General features: G+C 43.3%; 1 protein-coding gene and 1 pseudogene across 6 annotated transcripts; both read right to left on the bottom strand.

Annotated features, from left to right (window-relative positions):
* LOC8081208 (cycloartenol-C-24-methyltransferase 1) lies at nt 17-21,187 on the bottom strand. 6 transcript variants are annotated; one of them, XM_021465215.1, is made up of 13 exons: nt 21,171-21,187; nt 4,630-4,727; nt 2,439-2,505; nt 2,215-2,288; nt 2,000-2,084; nt 1,670-1,725; nt 1,510-1,564; nt 1,379-1,426; nt 1,168-1,284; nt 888-1,043; nt 673-798; nt 461-558; nt 17-318 (listed from the first exon to the last, which is right to left on the bottom strand). In XM_021465215.1, exons 2-13 carry the CDS (start codon nt 4,704-4,706, stop codon nt 237-239), a joined length of 1,041 nt encoding a protein of 346 aa, XP_021320890.1. In that variant the 5' UTR covers nt 4,707-4,727; nt 21,171-21,187; the 3' UTR covers nt 17-236. The 6 variants fall into 6 exon arrangements, with proteins under 6 accessions (XP_021320890.1, XP_021320882.1, XP_021320887.1 ...); XM_021465207.1 differs by lacking the exon at nt 21,171-21,187 and adding an exon at nt 5,052-5,138 and having other exon boundaries at nt 4,630-4,743; XM_021465212.1 differs by lacking the exon at nt 21,171-21,187 and adding an exon at nt 5,052-5,137.
* Nucleotides 14,981-20,969, bottom strand: LOC8059549 (annotated as a pseudogene).

The following is a 23,076-nucleotide window of genomic DNA, read 5'->3' as shown; positions in this document are numbered from 1 at the left end:
GTACAATGGTCCGAGCGTAACGCAACTCATAAGTGCATTTTATTCAGATAGTTCATCAGGTGTTCGCAAAAAAAAAAGATAGTTCATCAGGAATTAGTACATGACACAAGCTAGTGCGGGAAGATGACCGACCCAGCACACAGTGCAAGAGCCATAAGATTAACCACACCTCAGTACAGAACAAGTTGGCCACTATTCATAGCTCTTAAGCACAACCCCATACTTTATGTTGCAACTCAAAGATTGCCCTTCACTATTTCAGTCTCCTTGAGAGGCTTGCGGCCCAGGACGAAAAAGGCGGGGCTGAAGATCCCTTCCCTGAGATCATTCAGCATCTGTTAGTTTCATAAATCTAGGATTTGGTTGTTTACTTTTGCAAATGTGGTTACAAGTATTTGTTGTAACTGGCTCTAGATAGTCAGATCTCCGTTTCTCAAAAAAAAAAGGTGAAAGGACTTACTGGCCACCCTTTAGAAGGCCTTCAGAGGCCGTCAGCATGAAGTTGTAGACTCCCATGCTGCCTGCTGGGGCAATATGGAAGAACTCCAATGTGCTGATCTGGGCTCGTGGGGAGTGGGGGATTAGATCACAGAGTGAAGGTCTGTTGACCAGAAACTGCAGATAACATAAATCAGATAGAAAATTATCTTAAAAAGCAGTCTTTCGTCTTACAATTGCACGGGTCACAATGCGTCCAAGACGTGTCAATCGGAACCTTTTCCATGAAAAATCGTTTGGAACTAGCATCTGGTACCATGGGCACGGAAAATCTTCAGCAAGGTCCCTTGTGAAGATGACCTTCAATAATAGAGAAAAACAAATTACTCCGGATCACAAAAAATCTAGTATGATAACAGTATTATTGGTTAATAATATGAGTATGGCACCTCGAATCCTGCATCTTTCATAGCTTGGACACACTGGTGAGTGGTACGGATGTCAGGCAGGCCATCGCCAAGCTCAATCTCAGCCTTGATGGCCAAATGCTTAGCGTTGTTCGGATCAAATCGGTCGGTCAAACACCATTCATCTAGTGCAAAATACTGCCCAGGTTTCAGCACACGGTAGACCTCACTGTAGACGCCTTGCCGCGATAACCAGGGATGAAAAATAAATAAATAAATAAATAAAGAACACTGAATCTGCATATTCCTGTGAAAACTTAACTTTGATTGGACAGAAGTACGACGCGAGACACACCGCATCTGGTGCATGACATGTAGCCTCTATTGCATAGGCCGCATCAAAGGTGTTATCAGCTATTGGCATGTTCATGAAGTCCCCCTGCAATTACCAGGAGAAGATAGGACACTACTGTTTCTTCTCCACTTATCGGAACTGAGGAATATAATCAAGAAAACTACGAACGCCGATGTACCTTCAAGAAGCAGCATTGCTCACTCAAACCTGCTGAAAAAATTAGCTCCTGCAACAAAAAATTAAATGTTGCATACCATATGCTATAAAGTTTTGTTTTTATTCCAAAAAGGAAAATGGTAAAATAAAAACCTTGCCCCTTGAGATCTGGTAGTCGTTGTAGTTCAATCCAGTTATCAGTGCTGAGCTACATTAGAGAGAATAAAAAAAATCATATATATATGCTCTTCATGATTATCATGTTGGACTTTATTGATTGAATGGGCAATGAAGCTTTAGTGCAGATCTTTGCCTGAATCTGGCAATTTCTATTAAGGGTCCCCCAATTCCACATCCCACATCCAAGACCTACAATAAAAGTTTTAGTTAAAGACCAAGCAAAGAAGTTAAGGATTAATACACTGTTTGTAGACCCATTGGTAAGACCTACAATAAAAGTTTTAGTTAAAGACCAAGCATATTGGTGGTATCAGAGGGAAAAGCAAATGTGCTATAGAGTTTACTTGCAATGTCTACATATATTTAAATTTTTTTAACAGTACTATTTAATACCCTCTATAGTTTTAAAAATGAAAATACCCTCTATAGTTAATTAGCAAAAGAATTATGCTTCTCCACTGACCTTCATGCCCTTCTTGAGCCCCAATTGTAGTGCCATAAAATGTTGATGCCGCTTAATGCCTTCACGGAAAGTATCACCTGGATATCTGATACAAACATAGGATTCAAACAGTAAAATTACCAAACTCGACATCTCAACTGAGATACAATGGATCTGGGTGTTGTTATTGTTGATAGATAGTAATAACTAGAGTAAGATATGTATATGTAGCTGACCTGCCAGCAAAATGGATTGAGTCACCCCATACATATTCGTAGAAGCCAGTGGCAAGATCATAGTACTTATTCACCTGATTCGCACAGTAGGAATTGTGCATATACGATTTTAGATATATGACACTTATTTCAAAAATGAACTAATTAGCCTATCCCAAACATCAGATAGTTATAAACAAAGGGAGCAATAATTAAGTAAGTGTTGAATGGATACTGAAGACTACCAAATCAGTGTAATTTGATTTCCTTGATTCTTGTTCACCTCCGTGTAGGTCGTGGTACTTCAAGTACCTGATGAGAACGAGAAATTAACACTTGATCATAATGTGTAAGGTCGGAGGACGACTGATGTGCTTTAAACTTTTATAACAAAATAAAGTGTATGTTACATTCATGCATGGCTCTCACGAAAAATAAATGAGGATAGCATTTAGAGGAAAAAAAAAACGCTCACCAGAGGACCTGGTGGGTCGAAGGTCGAAGGAAAGGTGCTACAGCCCCCGCCCCCGCCTCCAAAACATGGTGTAGAGTATTGAGTAACAGTGCAGATTAGACTAAAACGATGCCAATGCGTAGACGCGGCTAGCTTCTACCGAGGAACCGGGCTGGATTCCCGGGACCAGGGAGCGCCTCCGGTGATGTTCAGCTGGCTCCGGCAATTCGTCGAACAGCTTGCGTGCGGCTGCGGAAAGAAGTAGGAGTAGAACTGTCACGCCATGTGTATCGCCGGCTCGATTATGCGGAAGGAGGGAGAGGTGGACCAGCGAAGCGCGAGGAGGAAGAGGTGACCTCAGGGGCCCGCGACGGCAGGGCGGCCCAGGCGGCCATTTGTGAAACCGTGAAACCAGGCCTTGTTTAGTTAAAAAAATTTTACAAAATTTTTTAGATTCCCCGTCACATTGAATCTTTAGACACATGCATGAAGTATTAAATATAGATAAAAATAAAAACTAATTATACAGTTTGGTCAAAATTGACGAGACGAATCTTTTGAGCCTAGTTAGTCCATGATTGGATAATATTTGTCAAATACAAACGAAAAAGCTACAGTATCGATTTTGCAAAATATTTTGGAACTAAACAAGGCCCAAAACGGTGAACGTGTCAAGGAGGCAGGAATAATGCGCGAGCGTTTTTTTGCCTTGGGTGGCTTTTGGGCATGAATTTTTCTTCCTGCTTGTAAAGGCTAGTATCTGTGGGAATTTTATCTTCCAGTTTCTAAGCCTTCTACGTGATGAAAATAATGCAGATAAATTTGTCACTATAATATAAAATCTATTTTATTCTATGAAAATTTCCATCATCTCTTTAATATGTAATATGTCATGTCAACTTATTTAATACCCATATAACTTTCTCAAAATTCCCAATAGGATTCGTCTAAGGGTAGCTCTTGCCGAAATTTCAAGATGAAATCGTATATTACGCATGATTCGGATGCTACAGTGTGTGTGTGACAATCAGCTGGCAACGGCTACAGCCAACTAGAAACGAAATAAAAGTACAGAATAGGTGACTTCCCATTTAGAAGGGCTCTGGCTTCTCGTGACTCCTTATTCCAAGCATTGTCAAAAGGCCATATGAAAAATAGATCCTTGAAAGAAGCATTGCCAAAAGGTTATATGAAACACAATTCCTTACAAAGAGTTCGAAAAAGTCAGAGCCATTTTTTTATAGAGAAGTTGGAGCCACATAAATATATTTTTTCCTCCTCATAAGCTTATAAATTATTAGAAAACACCGAGGGGTCATTTTTTGGGTAAATGTTTTATCAAACGACTTCCATCTACCAAAGAAGTTGCTCCACATGAAGAACGAGCTCTTTCAGAGGGAGCTGAAGTCCTACCAAATGAGTCCTTATTGTTTTGTTAGTAATTGCACTTGCGAGTTTTTTTATTCATTCACTCCAAACGGAATCAAAGAGTCAATTTGAATAATCGCTTTCTATGTTTGCTAGTTATAGTGTTGGAAACGAACATACTCCTCTATATCTCCACGTCATGATTCGGTTTTCAAGCTCATTAGTGTTGATCTAAGGAGTTCTTTGTACTAGTTTTTAAAAAATACTCCATCTATTTTAAATTATAAGACGTTCTACCTTTTCTATATTCATGATAACTTGTACCCTATGTTGTGTCAAGATACATTGTAAAACTATGAATCTAGAAATGCTAAAACATCTTATGGTTTGTGATGGAGGAAGTAGTATGCACAAGAAAATATAGTTATAGTACTCCCTTAATTCTAAAATATAGGTCATTTGTTTTTTTTCATAATGAGTCCGGTAGCCAGAACCTTATGTTATCAATCTATGTATACATTTTTTCTTTTGGAACAAACTTGCACTTGATGGGCTTGTATCTGTATAAAAGGGAGGAAGTAGTATAATTATAATTAATGAAAAAAGTTAATTACTGGTCAACGGCCGATTTGACTTGGTCCTTGTCAATCGACCCTCCCATGCTCCGAGCAAGATCTAAAGCCCCTGACATTTTTTACTTCACGATCTTGTCCTGCCAGAAGAAATGGCTGCGGCTGCGGTAAATAGCTATAATGAAATACAAATGATACTATATGCTTTCATTCAAAATACATGAAACTGACTCGTATTTGCATATAAAAAACACCGAAGCCCAACGTAAGATAGCTTTCTCAGACTTTTTATTCTTTTATTATTTATTATACTCTAACTATCCTAAATTATGAGTCATTCTGATTTTTTAGTATATCCAATTTGCTACATAGGCTTATGTTATGTCTAAATATATAATAAATTTGATTAAAAAAATAAAACAACTTATAATTTAGAAAAAAGTAAAACACTAGCAAATATATACCTGGTTCTTTCAAAATCCGGAGTAGCCTTTTTCTCAGAGCTCTTTCCAACTGTCCAGTTGGTTTATCTCTTCTAGGCCAGGTGAAGAATAAGATGGCTGATAGCAGCATATTTATAGAGTGAGAACTAGACAGGGAGAGAGATGTATGAATCCAAATGTCTCGTCGTCTTCTAAGGCCAGTGACCCATTTCAATGCACTATTTCCAAAACAAATCTACTGACAGAGCATCAATAAAACGAACAATGAAACAACATCCACAATGCATGAGTTTCACCTTAACGTTTCCTAGGCTGGACAAAATATTTAATTACTGCAAAATGATTGGATCACATGCAAGATGGTGAAACGATTTAGTCATCAGTGGGGATTTCATCCCGTTTCACCACGTGGGAAACAACGGCCGTGGAGTTTCACCATGGTGAAACTACTTCCTTCTCTCACCTCTTCGTTTCATGTAAAAAGTACATTTTTGCTGACATAACGTTATAATAAATGTGCATGACATCCTGATAAAATCTCACTGAGACTGGCCTAATTGATTGTATAGTCAATCTAAGTTATTTCGGGCCAATCTCTATTGGCTATTGGGCTTACATCACGTCCGACCATGGCTCCAACCAGTACCTGACGACCATATTAATCAGAGCCCTTTTTTTCGAAACATGACTGTCGTTGTTATCCGTACCAAATTACATGAGAATTTTAGGGTCCGGACCAAGTTCAGATCGGTCTGAAAAACAAATGTTATTTTGGATCGAAAAAGTATCGTCCATTATTACAGTCTCATTGGATAAGCTGGGCCTATATTTTCGGATGGAATTCAAGTTGGGTCCAGGCCTGGGCGGACCGTCTGCGCATTTTACACTGTAAAAATAAAACAGTATTTTGGGTTGGCCTCAGGATATAAAAAAATTATATATGCACTTGATGATGGTCAAGAGACGCAAAGTTTGAACTTTGCTAAAACAGTAAGAGAACAGAGAAGGTGAGTAGAATAAAAGTTGCTAATGACACTACTTTAGAGGATTGACCCCTTGATCAACAGAGATCAGTATTTGTAAGAGTCGCCTTTGCAAATGATCAAGAGGGTCTCAAACAAGTATCTTTGTTAATCATTTACAAAGGTGGGTATCTTAAGTAGACTACCTCAATTGACTATTTACAAAGATGATCATCTTAGGACTTTTGTCTTGTTAATCGATTAACATGTGTACGTCTCAAAATAGATATTAATAGAGATAGCATTCTAAGAGAGCTCCCTTGAGAAATAGATTACAAGCGGCAATACTATATTAAAAAATAATTCATAACTTTCTTCATATGATTTCGGATGAAGACAACTCTTATATCTAAATTTTATAGGTCGAGATCCATAAAAAAATTATAGGTCGATTTAATCTAAAATTTTATAGTTATTTTTTTCAAACTATAGAGTCTTTTAAAAAAACTAATAATTTAATGTTCGGTTTTAGAATTTTAGAACGACCTCGGATGTATGTAGTCCCAAAACTTTCTGATCGATGAGGGTACATGTACTCATCAATACTAGATGGTCGGTAGAAACGTGTCACACCAGACTAGAGATCATGGATTCTGGTTTTCTGAAACTCAAGGTTAACACCCGACAGGCTAGTCTCAATAGATAGTGTCACTATACGATTTCACATACCAACACGTCATTAAGATTGAAATGAAACTATCTATGAAATAACCCCAGCAATGAAGCATTTCACTTTGTTGTTTTCAAGGCTAAGCAAAACATTTAATTGCTGCAAAATAATTGGATCACATACAAGATGGTGAAACGATTTGGACCTCGGTAGGGATTTCATCCCGTTTCACCGCATGGAAAACAAAGCCCGGAGGGTTTCACCATGGTGAAACTACTTCCTTCTCTCTCCTCTTCGTTTCATGCAAAAAGTGCAATTTTACTGAAATGCCGTTCTAATAAAGACTGAAAACTGCCCTCATAAACACCCGACGACCTCAGTCACACTCACATCCGCCGCTACAGTCAATTGATTAGAGTCTTCTTAAAAGATGATTGGCAAAAGTTTATGGGAGTCAAAATCTCGTGGTTAGGACTCTAGAAGCAATGCTACGAACTTCAAATGCGATAAGGAATCACTTCTTTTTTGATAACTAAATCTCAGAACGAGATTAGTCAATATGTAGTATTTCATGCATGTGTTAAAATATTCGATGTCTTTCGTAAAAAAAATAATATTCTATGTCATAGAAAGTAAACTAGGGAGAACTAAACAAGGCCTGTTGCATGCGTGTTGCCTGCTCTATGGTGTTGGTTTCGATCAGCTGAAGCACTGGGCGTCGACAGATGCACTCCTGGGCGACATCTCGATTAGTAGTACCTCCGCCGCGCTGACCTTCTTCCCGGCGCACTACTTCGAGACGAAAGACGAGGACGGCAGGACCAGGGCCTTCAACCTCTTCGACGGAGCCCTCGCCGCTAACAATCCCGTAAGCACCCACCGTACTTTGTGGCACGCGCATCATCATATCACACGGGTAAGCAGTGCCAATTCCTTCACAATTTTTTTTCGAGAATATGCTCGGTATGTATTTCATTAAGAAGAAAAGGATAGTTCAAGTACAACCCACGCTAATCCAAAGATTACCGAATCACACCAAGCTCACAGAAAAAGTATAGTTGAGATTAAATTAAGGCATGAAAAGTGACTAGCTCCGACAGCCCTAAACACGAAGGGCGTCAACAGCTTCCAAGGCCTGAAAGCCGCAGTTATCCACATGGACACTTCTTGAAGGATGGTCTAAAGGAGTGTATTGGATGCCTTGTTTCTCTATTGAAAGTACATGCATTTTGCTCTTTCCAAAGGCTCCAACTGACCAGCAACGCCCGTGAATTAAAACCTCGACGAATAGTCTTGGACAAGCGTTTCCTACTGCTGATCCACCACTCCATGGTGTCCATCTCGTAGATGTTCACCAGGTTTTGTAGACGAAAAGAACTAAGGCACATATTCTAGAATTCCCTGCTGAAAACACACCCCAAAATCCAATTCCTTGGATCTTGTCTTTCGCAGACACTGTGTGATGAGCCAGATGTCGAAGGACATCGTCCTTGGAGACTACGACTTGTTTCGGGTGGACTAAGGCGAGTTCACGATGATCTTCATCGCCCGCTATCTATTATCCGAACTCGTTGCCTCTTATTCGTTCTCGCGTCAGGTCAAGTGGACCATCTTAGGAGTCCTTAAGACCGACACATCGCTAGTAGGAGGTGAGACTCTGCTAGCTTGGTGGGACCGGTGGAGACAAAGATGGCAAGAGGACAAGCAAAAAGGAGCCGACACCCTATTCGCGCTGGTAGCTTGGGAGATCTGGAAAGAGCGAAACGTACGGTGCTTTCAGAGCGCCCCTTCCACCATCAGCCAACTTTTGTCAACCATCAAGCTTATCGTCGATTTTTGGATAGAGGTCGGGGCCTGGAATTTGGGTTGTCTCATACGTATAGTTGTCCAACGGGCCGTGCTGGCCCGGCCCGGCGGCACGGCGTGCCGTGCCGGCCCGAGCACGCGTCGTGCCTTAACGGGCCGCCGTGCCGGCCATGCCGTGCCTCTGTCGTGCCCGTGCCTGGGAACCGGCCCAAGGCACGGCCCATGGGCCACTTTTTCGTGTCGTGCCGCCCGTTGGGCACGGCCCTTTTCGCCGGGCCGTGCTGGCCCGTGGCCCGCCGAGGTTTAAACACTTAGTCAATTTTTTAGCACATTGTTAGTTTTTGAAGTTTCAACACTTAGTCAATTTTCCAAGTTTGAACAGAGAGACAAGTCTTATGAAAAATTATAAATTCATTATCAAACACAACAAACACAAGACTTATGAAAAATTATGAATTAATTATCAAAAGGAGCTGTTCTGTGCAATGCTGCCTCATTAAAAACCTTTCTAGGTAAAACTCACCCTTGTGAGAAACCCTAGAAAGGAAAAAAGAGTGCAGCCAGCTCAAATGTTCAAAGTTTTCATCTATCCTATTACAATAGCCAGCATCACTGGTAATGTTCAAATGGCAAGGCAATGTAAAAGTTCTATCCTATTACAACAGATTTCTTGCACCAAAAGACTTCTTGCACTTGCACCAAAAAAACTTGTTGCACCAAGACACCAAAGTGTGCCTGCAAAAGAGGATCAATGTTAGACTTCTTTACCAACATAATTGAAAGATGAATGTTGAGACAAAGACAGTGGGTACCTGGGCAGTTTTCCATCAAGTACCAGCAGTGGTACCACCGCTGCCAGTGCCAGTTCCACTGCCGCTGCCTTCACCTTCTCCATCTAGGTACAAGTTCTTGAACTTCTCCTCCAGGTCAAAGTCCTCGGCTTGATGTTGTAGTACCAGCAGTGGTACCACCGCTGCCAGTGCCAGTTCCACTGCCGCTGCCTTCACCTTCTCCATCTAGGTACAAGTTCTTGAACTTCTCCTCCAGGTCAAAGTCCTCGGCTTGATGTTGTTGTCTTGCTGCTCCTAGCTCCCAGTCCTTGATACAGGTGAGCATCTCCACATGCTCAGGTAAAAGTCGCCGCCGCCGGTCTTCTAATATCCTAGATGTACAGCTGAAACAGGACTCCGAAGAAACAGTCGAAACAGAAACAGACATAATATCGCGAGCCATAATAGATAAAATTGGATAGATTAGCTTGTGGTCACGCCACCATAACAGTAGGTCAAAAGAATCATCCCAATCGCCAACAGGGTCAGTGTCCCAGTAGGCTTGAAGCTCACTAGCAGCAGATGGAGTAGATGAACATGAAGGGGAAAAAGCTAGGGGATGCACCAGGACCTCCATAGATCCTTCCCCATGCTTGCTTTCTCTTACCAGTACCAGCAGAGGGCATTGAAACCCTTTGAGACCTACTTGCACCACCAAATTTCTTCTCATACTTGCTAAACAGCCTGGACATCTCATCTTTAACATCACCATAGTACACAGTATAAGAGATTCCAGTAGCTGTAGCAAGTAAATCAAGCACATTATAGAAGCCTTTCAACTTAGCTCTAGGATCAAGAATGAAAGCATATGAATAGAGCAATGGAATATTCTCCCAGTATTTCAGAAATTTAAGCTTCATGGGTGATGCAATATTTCTAAAATTTGGATCAGCCTCAGCCTTTTTCAAGTGCTCAGCAATGTCAAGTAGGTGATGCAAAACAAGAGGAGCAGTTGGATAATAAACACCAGAAAGAACAATAGTAGCCTCATAAAACAATTCCAGGAATTTCATCATGTGTTCAGCAACCAACCAATGATCATTAGTTAACAATCCTGCACCATAGTTAGTGGTAATCCACACAGAAAAGATTTCCTTGTATGGAATCAAATGTTTAAGCATCAAATAGGTGGAATTCCACCTAACTTCCATATCCAATCCAAACTTTCTAGGTCTTTCTTCCTTAGAATTACAATAGTTTTGAAAGATGCAATTCTTTGATTAGAGGAATTCAGAAAGCTTATTGCAGTTCTAAATGCTTCAAGATAAGGATCAATCAACTTCATCCCAGTTTTAACAATCAGATTTAAGATATGACAAGCACAACGCTGATGCACAAGCAAATATTGAACTTTGTTAGGATCTTCACGTGTCGGAGCAGGATAAGAACTTTGTTTTTTCATGCAACTTTTCATGTGACGAATCAAGTGCCCAGTGCCACCAGTGGACCTAGCAGAATACCTCGTACCGCAAAGTTTGCAAATGGCACTGGTACGCAACTTGCCATCCTTGATCTCATCAAACCACTCCCAAACAGCAGAAACACGCTTACCAGAGCCCGTGGCTGAGGTACCACGACTGTCAGTGGAGGCAGACACTCCACTGTCGTGGCCATCGAGATCGATGGGTTGCTGATTGCCATTGCCAACAGGATCGTCACCGACATCTATGCCGAAAAACCCAATAGCGTCCTCACGCAAGTCGTCGTCGTCCTCGCGCTCCATTTCCAGATCCTCGACCTCGTCCGGGTGCGGCGCTAGGTCCTCGCCGTCGACAAGGGGGGGATGCGGATCCACCCCCCGCGCTGCGAGCCCAGCACCAGCACCACTGGACGGTCGACTCGGACCCTGGCCTCCAGCTCCAGCACCTCCCCTCGACGGGCGCTTTGGCGGCCTGGCCATGTCTACTCCAGAGGAGGAAGACGCGGCGTCAGGCACCAACCTGCAAACAAGAACGACATGCATGTGAGAGACGAAGCAAGAGCAAGAAGGAATGAAGGAGTCGGAGCAGATTCAGATCTAGGGTTAGGGTTCAACACTCACCTGTGCTACCGGAGCCCGGTGCCGGAGAAAAGAGGCCAGCGAGCCGGAGGAAAAACGACGAGAAAGATCGATTAGAAACGACGACGAGCGCCGGCGGCCGGCAGAGGGACGAACATGCAACACGAACTCACATGGTTCACCGGAGGAGGAGAGGGAAGGAGGGGAAAACCGGAAAGGAGGAGGGAGGAGAAGGTTTGCGTGCTCAGGCCTCGAGGTGGAGCCGTGGAGGAGCGGCGGTGAGCCGGTGAGGGCGTGAGGACACCGGAGCGGCGAGTGGTGGCAGATCGAGACGGAGAGGCGGAGAGCGTTTAGGGTTTGGAGAGGCCGCCCGAGACGGATAGCGAGCTGCGGCGCGGGGTCGGGTGAGGGCGTTTAGGGTTTGGAGAGGCCGAGAGGGGGTGGGGGCCGGCTTTTATATGAAGCGGGGGTCGGGCCGCCGTCGTGCCGCATCGTTTAACCGGACCGTGCCCGTGCCGGGCCGCGTGCTGGGGTGGCGGCCCATGGCACGGCCTGCCCCCCGTGCCGTGCCGCCCGAGGCCCGTCAGGCACCGTGCCGGGCCGTGCCCGTGCCGGGCCAAATTCACGGGCCGTGGGCCGTGCTAACGGGCCGCGGGCCAGATGGAAATATATACTCATACGGAAGTAGTAGGTTATGAGATTAGTGTGGGGAGGATTGGACTCTTGTAATACCTACTAAGCCTTCCACCGCCCAGCGCTACGGCGCTCTTGTAAAAAGTTCTATCTACTTAATACAAAGATGCACAAATCTTTTGCGTATTCAAGAAAAAAAACTGTCCCAATCTGCAGTATCTGACCTAAAATTTGGAGTCTTTTTTTTTCTAAAAAAACCTAAAATTTGAATAGTGATTTTCGAATAATACCTGCCGGTACCTGAACTACCCGTAGTTCCATTGAATCACCGCAGCAGGCCCGTAGGCCGAGCCCAACAGACCAACAATCCTGCGCAAGCCAACAAAGCAACAATCCTCGGCAGGACCTGGGGTGGCGGTGGTCGGCGCCGGGGATGCAGCATGCCGGCAGCCTCCAGGGTACACGCACGCAACCAGGATGCTAACGGTGAGGGACCAATAGAATTGCAAAAAAAAAAAATTTGGGAAAAATTAGAATTACAATTGACATAACGTTACCTTGATGACAACTCCATTGATGTTATTCTCATATGACACATCCAGGCAGTACATTGGTCCGGTCAAACTATGTTAGTTGCCAAGAAATTGTGCCATTAATACAACGCGTGAAGTGCATTTTTTTTAACGGTCACCGGAAGATAATCCCCACATGAATACATATTGATATGAAATTAACAGCCTCATTTTTTTTTGGAAAAAACAAGGAAAAACACTTTATCCAGTTAATTTTGGAAAATAGAGCTAAAATCAGCACAAGGACAAGATTGTAGTCCCTCGAAAACAATCACAAGAGAGAAGGACAGCAACAACAAGAATATTTGGACAAAAGGGCAAGAGGTGGCACAACCACTAATTACAATGAAAAAGTGAAAAGACTAAACACCAAGGTACAAAACTTCCTTCGACGATACCTCTACGGAGGTGAATGTGTCGGCCATGCAAGGGCTTAGCAAGACTTTCGTCTGAGTCTTGTGGCAAAGAGAACTGCATCGGTCGGGCTGACCTAGAAAAGGAAGTAGCCGAAAGTCCTACACCAACGCCTTCAAGAAGGATATTCCTCATCGCTCAACCAGCCTAGAATTGAATAGAGCTTTCGCTCGGAACCTTCGTCAATGTTGCCGCTCTAGAGCTGACACCCCAACGCTGCCAACACACTGTCACCACCAACGCGGTCACCGGCACGCCAAACGATGCTCTGTCCTCCTTGTCAAGAGGCGTAAGTGATCAGCAAGAGAGACCGGCATAGGGGGACATGGTGCGTCTATGGTCACGCAACCCTACCGCCAACACACCCGCAGCCAAACTATGTGCACCGTGTGCACGCCCATAGAAGAACATTGTGGACACACTAGCAACTCCACCGGATCTGGCATGAGATCACTAGGTCCGGTGAAGGGGATGCCCATGGTCGTGCAGCCCCACCACTGGCAAGCCCATAGCCAAGCTGTGCTCCCATGGCCCACCCGCACCGGATAAGCAACCATATGAGCCATCCTGCTGCAGCTAACGCCACTGACTTTGTCTAGCGCAGCCGCTAGAACCATTGTGTTGTCCGCGGCCTACACTGCGCCACGCTGAGCATAACCTCATATCGGAAGATGACCCGCCTCCATCGCTCGCCGCTGCCCATACAGGGAGCTCCTCGATCGGATCCAAGCAGGTGATGCTCGGTCCGGCCGGATCCAGTCGGGTGAGAGCCAGAGCCGTTGCCTAGTGATTCAGAGCAATTGTCGTCTTTAACTTCACAAACTTCACGCCCCTTTTGAAGCAGCCGCTCGTGGCCCCGACCATGCCTACGACCAGCGTGTGGGGGGGAGGGGGGGGGCGTGCCACAGGACCGCCCTGCCGATGCTCCCGTACATTTTTAGATAATGGATGCCAGCACTACGACAAGCGAGCGTGCGGTGCACGATGAGGCCTGCAAGGGAGAGTGGGGGAAGGGGAGAGACACCATGGATGCCCGCCCCAACTGGTTGCGGCCTATTGACGCCGCCCTCATCGCCCGTGTCGATAATGCTAGATCTATCCACGGGGGGTTAGACCAAAGAAAAATAGTGGCGCCATAGCTGCTGGACAGGCTTGCCGCTAAGCTATTTGTATTTTTTCCGCTATCACAACTTTCACCATTATTTCGCGCTACAGCGCCGCTAAGTTGCATTTGCTATGATAATTTTCTCCGTTATTACGCATTATAGCGCCGCTACAACAAATCTTCTCAGTATGACTCTCAAAACTCTATCTTAGACTAGATTATAATTTATTATTTACAACTAATTTGGTATTTTGGACAATTAAGTTTTTATGAACCATGTTATAATGTCATATTGATATTTAGTAATGTTACATAGACTTATGAAAAATATATTTTTATTCATCGAAATTCATATTTACCATATCGTTTTTATCAATTACTCACGTTTTTCATATATTTTTATAAAAACGCTATCACTATAGCTACCGAAAAAATTACCGTTATTTTTAATAGCCCGCTATTTTAAACTTTTGGGTCAGACCCGAATGAGTTGGAGCGAGATCTGTCATCTCATGCCGGTGAGCACCATCGCCGTTCACCGGCTTCACGCTAGAGGTAGGGCGTTGCTAAGGTGAGGCCTCGCCACCACCATCCTCGTTTGCCGCCCGGGCTTCCTGGTGGCGCACTCCAGCCGCGGCGTCACGAAGAAGGGGTGGAGGGTGGCAGCGGCAGCCGACTAGGGCTCGCCCCGAGCCGCCGCTCATCGGGCGCGTTTGGTTGGCGTCCAAGACCACGCCACAACTTCCATGCCGCAACTTCCGCACTTGTTTGGATTGATCCCGCACTTGTGGCACGCCGCAGCCTCCCAACTGCACGCTAGTTCATTTTTGCGCCAGAGATCACCAAATCTGTGGCAACCCACAACCTGATAGAGCCTCGGCTCGGCAAGCAAAGGCGCCAACCAAACGCGCTGATAGTTCATAGCAGTACAGCACACAAGCTACAAGCTAGCGCGGGAAGATGACACAGCACACAGTGCAAGAGCCATAAGACAAACCATTAACAACACATCAGTACAGCACAAGTTGGCCAAGGTTCATAGCTAGCTCTTTTTCTTTTTGATGGAACTGGAGTATGCAATACGAGGACTTTTCAGGAGGTCACTCATCCTAGTACTTATAAGTACAACCCCATAGTTATATTGCAGCTCAAAGATTGCCGTCGTTCGCTAATCCAGTTTCCTTGAGAGGCTTGCGGCCCAGGACGAAGAAGCTGGCTGTGAAGATTCCTTCCCTGAGGTCATGTGGGGTTGTTAGTTGCATCAAATTTGGATTAATTTGGTTTGTTCACTTATGCAGATACCACTAGAAGAATTTCTTATAATCGGCTGTCGATAAAAAAATAAAAGTTGGGTTGCCTTTCTCTTTTTTTTTTGGGTGAAATCAGGACTTTACCGGCCACCCTTTAGAAGGCCATCAGAGGCACTCGTCAAGAAGCTGTAGATTCCCGCGCTGCCTGCTGGGGCAATACGGAGGAACTCCAATGCATTGACCTAATAAGAAAAAAAAAGATAATTAACTCACAGAGTAAAACGTCTCGAGTCCAAAAAACGATAGATCACATGACTAAATAGGAAATTATCTTAAAGGGCAATATTTAGTCTTACAATTGCACGGGTGATGATCCGTCCTGGTCGTGTGCATTGGAAGCTAGTCCATGAAAAATTGTTGGGATCTATCGTCTGGTACCACGGGCAAGGAAAATCTTGAGCAAGATCCTTTGCACAAATGACCTTTTAATAATACAGAAGAACAAAAATCATTCCAGTAACTGGCAGTTCCCATGAATATAATATTTGTGGGTAGCAAGATATATCATTTCATTGGTTAATATATATAATATACGAGTGTGGCACCTCAAATCCTGCATCTTTCATAGCTTGGACACACTGGCGAGTGGTGGCAGGCCATCGCCGAGCTCAATCTCAGCCTTGATGGCCAGATGCTTAGCGTTGTTTGGATCAAATCGGTCGGTCAAGCACCATTCATTAAGTGCAAAATACTGTCCAGGTTTCAGCACACGGTAGATCTCACTGTAGACGCCTTGCTGTGTGATATATAACCAGGGATGAAAAACTTAAACAACACTGAATCTGCGGTATTCCTATATAAATATAATGAAACCTTAACTTTGACTTGGATAGAAGTACGACGTGAGACATACTGCATCTGGTGCGTGACACGTAGCATCTATTGCAAAGGCCGCATCAAAGGTGTTATCAGCTATCGGCATGTTCATGAAGTCCCCCTGCAATTACCAAGAGAAGATAAGACACAACGTATCTACTGTTTCTTCTCCACTAACCGGAACTAATAAGGAATATAGTGAAGAAAACTATGAACGCCAATATACCTTCAAGAAGGAGCATTGCTCACTCAAGCCAGCCGAAAAGACGAGCTCCTGCAACCAAAAATTAAATGTTGCATATCCATATTGCTATAAAGTTTTCTTTATTCCAAAAAGGAAAATCGTAAAATAGAAACCTTTCCCCTTGAGATCTGGTAGTCATTGTAGTTCAATCCAGTTATCATTGCTGAGCTGCAATAAACAGAATTAAAAATTCACATATATACTCTTCATGATTATCACGTTGGAATTTACTGATTGAATGGGTAATGAAACTTTATTGTGGATCATTGCCTGAATCTGGCAATTTCTATTAAAGGTCCCCCAATTCCACATCCCACATCCAGAACCTGCAATAAAAGTTTTAGTAGTTTGTCATGGATGATATGCAGAAGGCTAAGCAGAAAAATTAAGGGTTGATACACTGTTTGTAGACTCGTTAATAACTACATGTATTTTGGATTAATTGAGGCCGTATATTGGTGGTATCAAAGGGAAAAGCAATTGTGCCATAGAGTTTACTTGCAATATATACATATGTTTTAGTTTTTTTTTTAACATCCTCTGTAGTTTTTAAAATGAGAATACCCTCTATAGTTAATTAGCAAAAGGATTATGCTTCTCAACTAACCTTCATCCCCTTCTTGAGCCCCAATTGTAGTGCAATAAAATGCTCATGCCGCTTAATGGCTTCACGGGAAGTCTCACCCGGATATCTGAAATACAAGCATGGGACTGAAGCTGTAAATTTACCAAAACTATGATCTAATCGACACGACATCTCAACTGAGATACAACGGATGCTGTTATTGTCAACAGATCACTAATTAATGAAATACACATCGACGGACGTGTTCTCGGAAAAAAGTTATTGTCGATATATAGTAATAACTTGAGCTGGTATGTATATGTAGCTGACCTGCCAGCAAAATGGAATGAGTCGCCCCATCCATATTCGTAGAACCCAGTGACAAGATCATAGTACTTATTTACCTGATTCACACAATAGGAATTGTGCATGTGATTTTAGATATATGACAGTTAATTGGAAAATGAATTAATTAGCCTATCCTAAACATCTGATATTTATAAACAAAGGGAGCAATAATTAAGTAAGTGTTGAATGGATACTGAAGACTACCAAATCAGTGTAATTTAATTTCCTTGATTCTTGTTCACCTCCGTGTAGGTCGTGGTACTTTAAGTACCTGATGAGAAAGAGAAATTAACACTTGATCATAATGTGTAAGGTAGATGTTTCAAAAAAAAAATGTGTAAGGTAGGAGGACGGCTGAAGTGCTAAATTTTATAACAAAATAAAGTGTACTCTCTTCATCCCAAATTACAAGTCATTCTTACTTTTTTGGAGAGTCAAATTATCTCAAGTTTAACTAAATCTATATAATGAAATAGTAACATTTATAAAATCAAATAAGTATCATTGGATTCTTCATCAATTATATTTTCATAGTATTACTTATTTGATTTCATAAATCTTTGTGATTCTCTTTATAACTTTGGTCAAAATTAAGATGCTTTGACTCTTCAATAAAATTGAAATGACACATAATTTGGAATGGAGGAAGTAGTATGTCACAGTCATGGCTCTCACCAAAAAAATGAGAATAACATTTAGAGAGAGAGAGAGGGGTACTCCCTCCATCCCAAAATAGAAGCCGTTCTCATTTCTCGAGAAGTTAACATTTTTTAACTTTAGTCAATTATATATAAAATGAATATTGATATTTAGAATATTTAGATCGTTAAATATATTTTTATAATAAATTTATTTAGAGATATAAATCTAGTTAAAGTTAGGAAAGTTTAACCTGCATGTATTCTATTATATATGTTATAGGACGGATAACGCTCACCAGGGGCTATTATAGGACGAAGGAGTAACGCTCACTGGAGGCGCAGCTGGTGGGTCGAGGGTCGGAGGATAGCGCAGTGCAAAGGTGCTGCTACCCTCTCCCCTAAATATTGTTGTAGAGTATTGAGTAACAGTGCAGATTAGGCTAAAACGTTGCCAATGCCTAGACGCGGCTAGCTTCGACCGAGGAAATGGCCAGGATTTGCCAGTACCGGGAGCACCTCAGGTGATGCTCAGTTGGTTCTGGCAATTCATCGAACAACTTCCGTGCAGCTGCGGAAAGAAGTAGAGGTAGAGGGTCTACCACGCCATGTCCATCGCCGGCTCGATTATGCGCACGGAGGGGAGAAGTGGATAAATTTCAACATTTGACATTCAATTCGTCTGTCTTACAAGATTTGACATTTAATTCCTCTCCCTTTAAAAATTTGACAAAGGGTTGAATTGCTTCCAAGCGAACAAAGGTTTATTTTCATGCAGGTTGAATTGCTTCCAAGAGATTTCAACTATTTTCTCTTATTTTTCTTTTTCTATGATGTTTTCAACTCTCCCAGCCACCTAAATGGACCAAACTACCCTAGACTAAAACACAATTTCCTTCTGATGTTTCCATCTCGACTCATCAGGCGAATAGCTCGATGAAGGCCCAGGGCAAGGGGAGGAAGTAGGAGCAGCACGGCGCGACGTAGATACGTAGTACAGCGAGGTCATAGGGTTGAGCGATGTGAGGAGGATCCGGATGAGCATGAACCACGTGGCCTTGAAGGCAATGGCAGCGAGGCTGCAGCGCGACACCGTGCATGCCGAAGTGAGACTCGCCGTAGGCGACGATAGCCACGCCGAACCAATTGCAGGGCTGAGGCGCTGGATCCTGGCTACTACTGAGCCAAAGGATGGTCCGAGGGGGGGTGGAGGAAGGACGGAGGACGGGCAAAGGGGCTCTTGGGCAGCGACCAGTCTGACCGAAACGAACCGATCGGTTCTTCATTACGAAAGTTTGGTCTTCTCAAAGTGAAGACCAGTCAATTAGTTTCAAAACTCAGGACTAAACAAGTTTAGTCTCGGTTAGTTCGGTTGGTTCTTGGTCATGACTGAACTAATCAGACTATATAAAACAGGTAATAAATAGTATAATTTGTAGCAAATTTTAGTAATATTTTTTTATATTTCGAGGCATAATAATACAACATATAGATGAAACAAAGTGATAAGAGCGATGGTTAATGTAAACACACTAGAATAAATATTATATCACTAAGAGCAACTCCAGCAGAGCCCCTACTCAAGCACCAATAGCTAAATATGGGTGCCCAGGCTAAAAATATTACTCCAGCAGGGCCCCTACTCTAGACCCCATATTTGGCTGGGCACCCATATTTCTCCCACGGACCCCATTCCTGTTGGCCGGCCAACAGGGCAGCCCCCATCCTCTATCGCGTGTCCTAGCCCCAGCGCATGCTCCTTCTCTCTCTACCCTTGTATGTGCATGACACCCTACGGTAACTGGCTCGATGCTCTAATTGTGTCCATGTCCAAAGGAAGAAGAAAGAGGAAGAAGAAAAAGACACTGACGAGTGGTTCCCTTGTGTCATTCTCTCTGGAATAGGTTTGGGGGCCCAAATTTAGGTGCTACTGTTGGAGTTGAAGCAAAAATATTGAACCCCAAAACGTAGGGAGAGCACCTAAATTAAAAGTAGAGGCCTAGTTTTGGGGGCTACTACTGGAGTTGCTCTAATAATAGTTTAAAGTACACATTATGTCAACAAAATCAAAATATTCAGTTGGTTACCTAAGGCATATAACCAAACTAACCAGAAAATATTTGGGTAGTTAGGACTCGGGACCGAACTAGTGACTGAAAAACTTCGATCTCAGTCTCGGTTAGTTTGGTTCGGTCTTCAGTCAAGTCAATTATGCCTAGGGTTACCCGTAGGGTGGATGAGTGATGGATCGGCCGTGCGTCTGTCTCGCTCGCTCATGAGACATGCTCTCGTCTGATCGGCCGTGCGTCCGTCTCGCTCGCTCATGAGACATGCTCTCGTCTGATGAGTCGAGACAGAAACAGAAGGAAAAAAGAAAATGAGAGAAAATGGCTGAAATCTCTTGATTCTAAGCAACTAATTGAATGTCAAATCTTGTGAGGCAGATAAACTGGATATCAAATATTAAAATTTTTGGAGGGAAGAGGGGGATTTTTGAAGGTGCACCGTGCTCCTGTCGATGCTCGACTGTGCCGCACCCCTGTGTCGCACCGGACGCAGCAAGTGAGTACGCCTTCATAAGATAAAGACATGGTAATCTATTTATGTATCGCTAATAGTATGACAGGTGGGACCCACTGGCTATGTAATAAGCTGAGGCTGTAAGAACGCGAACTATTTCAATTCAGGAAACAAGAACCAGCAAGAAAAGGGCAACCTGCCCTCTGCTTTTACTCTCGATCTCCTCACGTCTCGGCGTTCGCCAGCGGCCACGGATTGCGACACTGCACCCCATCGGTCTGAGCAGGCAGGCCTCAACGCCTCCACAACATCACTACCGTGCCATTGTCCCCGCACTCCTCCGGCCGGCCTCCATGGCATCGAGCTCGAGCAGGGGCGCACCACGTCGTCCCGCCGATTTCTTGTTATTTTAGAACAAACTAACAAACTTGCAGTTGATGATGGGCTTGTGTAGGTATAAAAGGGACTGAGGGAAGAACTAGTACTATAATAATAATGAAAAGAATGAATTACTGATCAACGGCCGATTTGACTTGGTCCTTGTCAATCGACCCTCCCGTGCTCCGAGCAAGATCTAAAGCCCCTGACATTATTTACTTCACGATCTTGTCCTGCCAAAATAAATAGGTGCAGTAATAACTATATAGTTAAATACGAATGAAACTATATGCATTCATCATTCAAAATACATGAAAACTGACTCGTAACTTTCACAAAACGCCGAAACCCAACGTTAGATAGCCTTCTGAGTCTTTTTATTCTAGGAATGCACTAGCAAGTATACCTGGTTCTTCCGGAGTAGCCTATTTCTCGGAGCTCCTTCCAACTATCCAGTTGGTTTATTTCTTCTGGGCGAGGTGAAAGATAAGATTGCTGATAGCAGCACATTTATAGAGTGCGAGCTAGACACGGAGAGGGAGAGAGATGTATGATTATGAAATCCAACTGTCTCGTTGTCTTCTAATTCATTGTGGACAATTCTAGTAATAAGTTAACATGGACTAGTACATCACGACCCATACATACCTCCCACCAGCACCTTTATGACCATATTAATATGTTATCGGCACACAATTAGACGATCGAAAGAGACGCCGCGCCCGCATCGTCCTGTATGCACTTGATGATGGTCAAGAGGCGCAGAGTTTGAGCTTTGCTAAACAGTGCAGTGGAGCCAGGACTTTTAATTAAGGGAGGCCCGATGATATAATGACACCATATATATATATGATAGATATATATATTATGTGTATATTTCAATGGTTGTTTCAATGACTTTACATATGTATTTAGGCCTTGTTCAGTTCGCGAAAATTTTTGGTTTTAGCTACTGTAGCACTTTCGTTTGTTTGTGACAATTATTATCTAATTATGGAGTAACTAGGCTCAAAAGATTCGTCTCGCAAATTACAGACAAACTATGCAATTAGTTTTTATTTTCATCTACATTTAATGCTTCATGCATGTGTATAAAGATTCGATGTGACGGGAAATCTTGAAAATTTTTGGAAACTAAACAAGGCCTTAGTGTTCATATAAAAAATCATAATATTATAATAAAAAATCGTGAAATAATATTTTTTGTGCTTTGCAATTGAAATATTTATAGGGTATTGAAACTTTAACTATGTTGGGGGTGGCCATGGCGTCTGCTGGCCACCCCTAGTTCCGCCAACGAAATAGTGAGAGAACAAAGAAGGCAAGTAGAATAAAATTGTTTTTTTTTCACAACCTCGTATTTCATTAAGTAGAAGAAGATGTTTGTTTACAGCAACATGTGTCTCGGTACTCCCTACATTACCAAGACCCCCCCCCCCCCCCCCCCCCGCATCACCAAGCACCCAAAACAACAAACAAGCAAGAAAGACGGTAACTAGAGGAGAGGGCTCTCCCAAAACCAACCAACTTGACATGCAAAAAAATACAACAATGCAAAGGCCGCCAACATAGGAGATGAAGCCGTGGCGACAAAGCATCGCCAAGAAGAGGCGAGATTACGGCGGCGAAGACAGTAGCGGCAAAGTATCCACTATAAAAGCACATGGCGATGAAGCATCCGTCACAGACGACAAAAGTGACAAAGTGTCCACAAGTGGGCCATCCCGCACTCAGAAGCATCCGACAAAAGAGCAACAATGACGAAATATTTACTGCGAAGAACCGAGCGACCGCAGCAACACCAATTGAGGCAGGACATATGTGGATTATATTGTTGAGATGTTGTGCTTTTCTCAGTTTTTTTTTTTTTTGCGAACACACCAAAGACGCGTATTTCATTAAGCAGAAGAGAGTTTGCAAAAAAACAAGGAACCAACACAAACACCCACAGACCAAAAAAACCAAACAAACTCAAACACCCCAGCCAAGGAGTGGTGGGGGACAGCAACCGCGGTTACTGCAACCGAGCGAAGTGAAACCACCGGAACAGCAACAACAACGAAAGTTGCTCACAAAGACACCTGGAAAAAGACCGAAGCACCGAAGCTGGAGTCCCTGGCCGCCTGGTAATCAGAAACTTACCAACAGCCTAGCAAGGTGTCTGAACCTTGCGCTGCACCAAGCAACCGCCTTGTCCTTGATCAGCATCGCCAGCTGAGGGGTCGGCGTCGAAATT

Source organism: Sorghum bicolor, chromosome 1, assembly GCF_000003195.3.
Source record: "Sorghum bicolor cultivar BTx623 chromosome 1, Sorghum_bicolor_NCBIv3, whole genome shotgun sequence".
NCBI lineage: Eukaryota > Viridiplantae > Streptophyta > Magnoliopsida > Poales > Poaceae > Sorghum > Sorghum bicolor.
The sequence above is the reverse complement of the archived record's forward strand: the minus strand, read 5'-3'. Positions and strand labels throughout refer to the sequence as shown.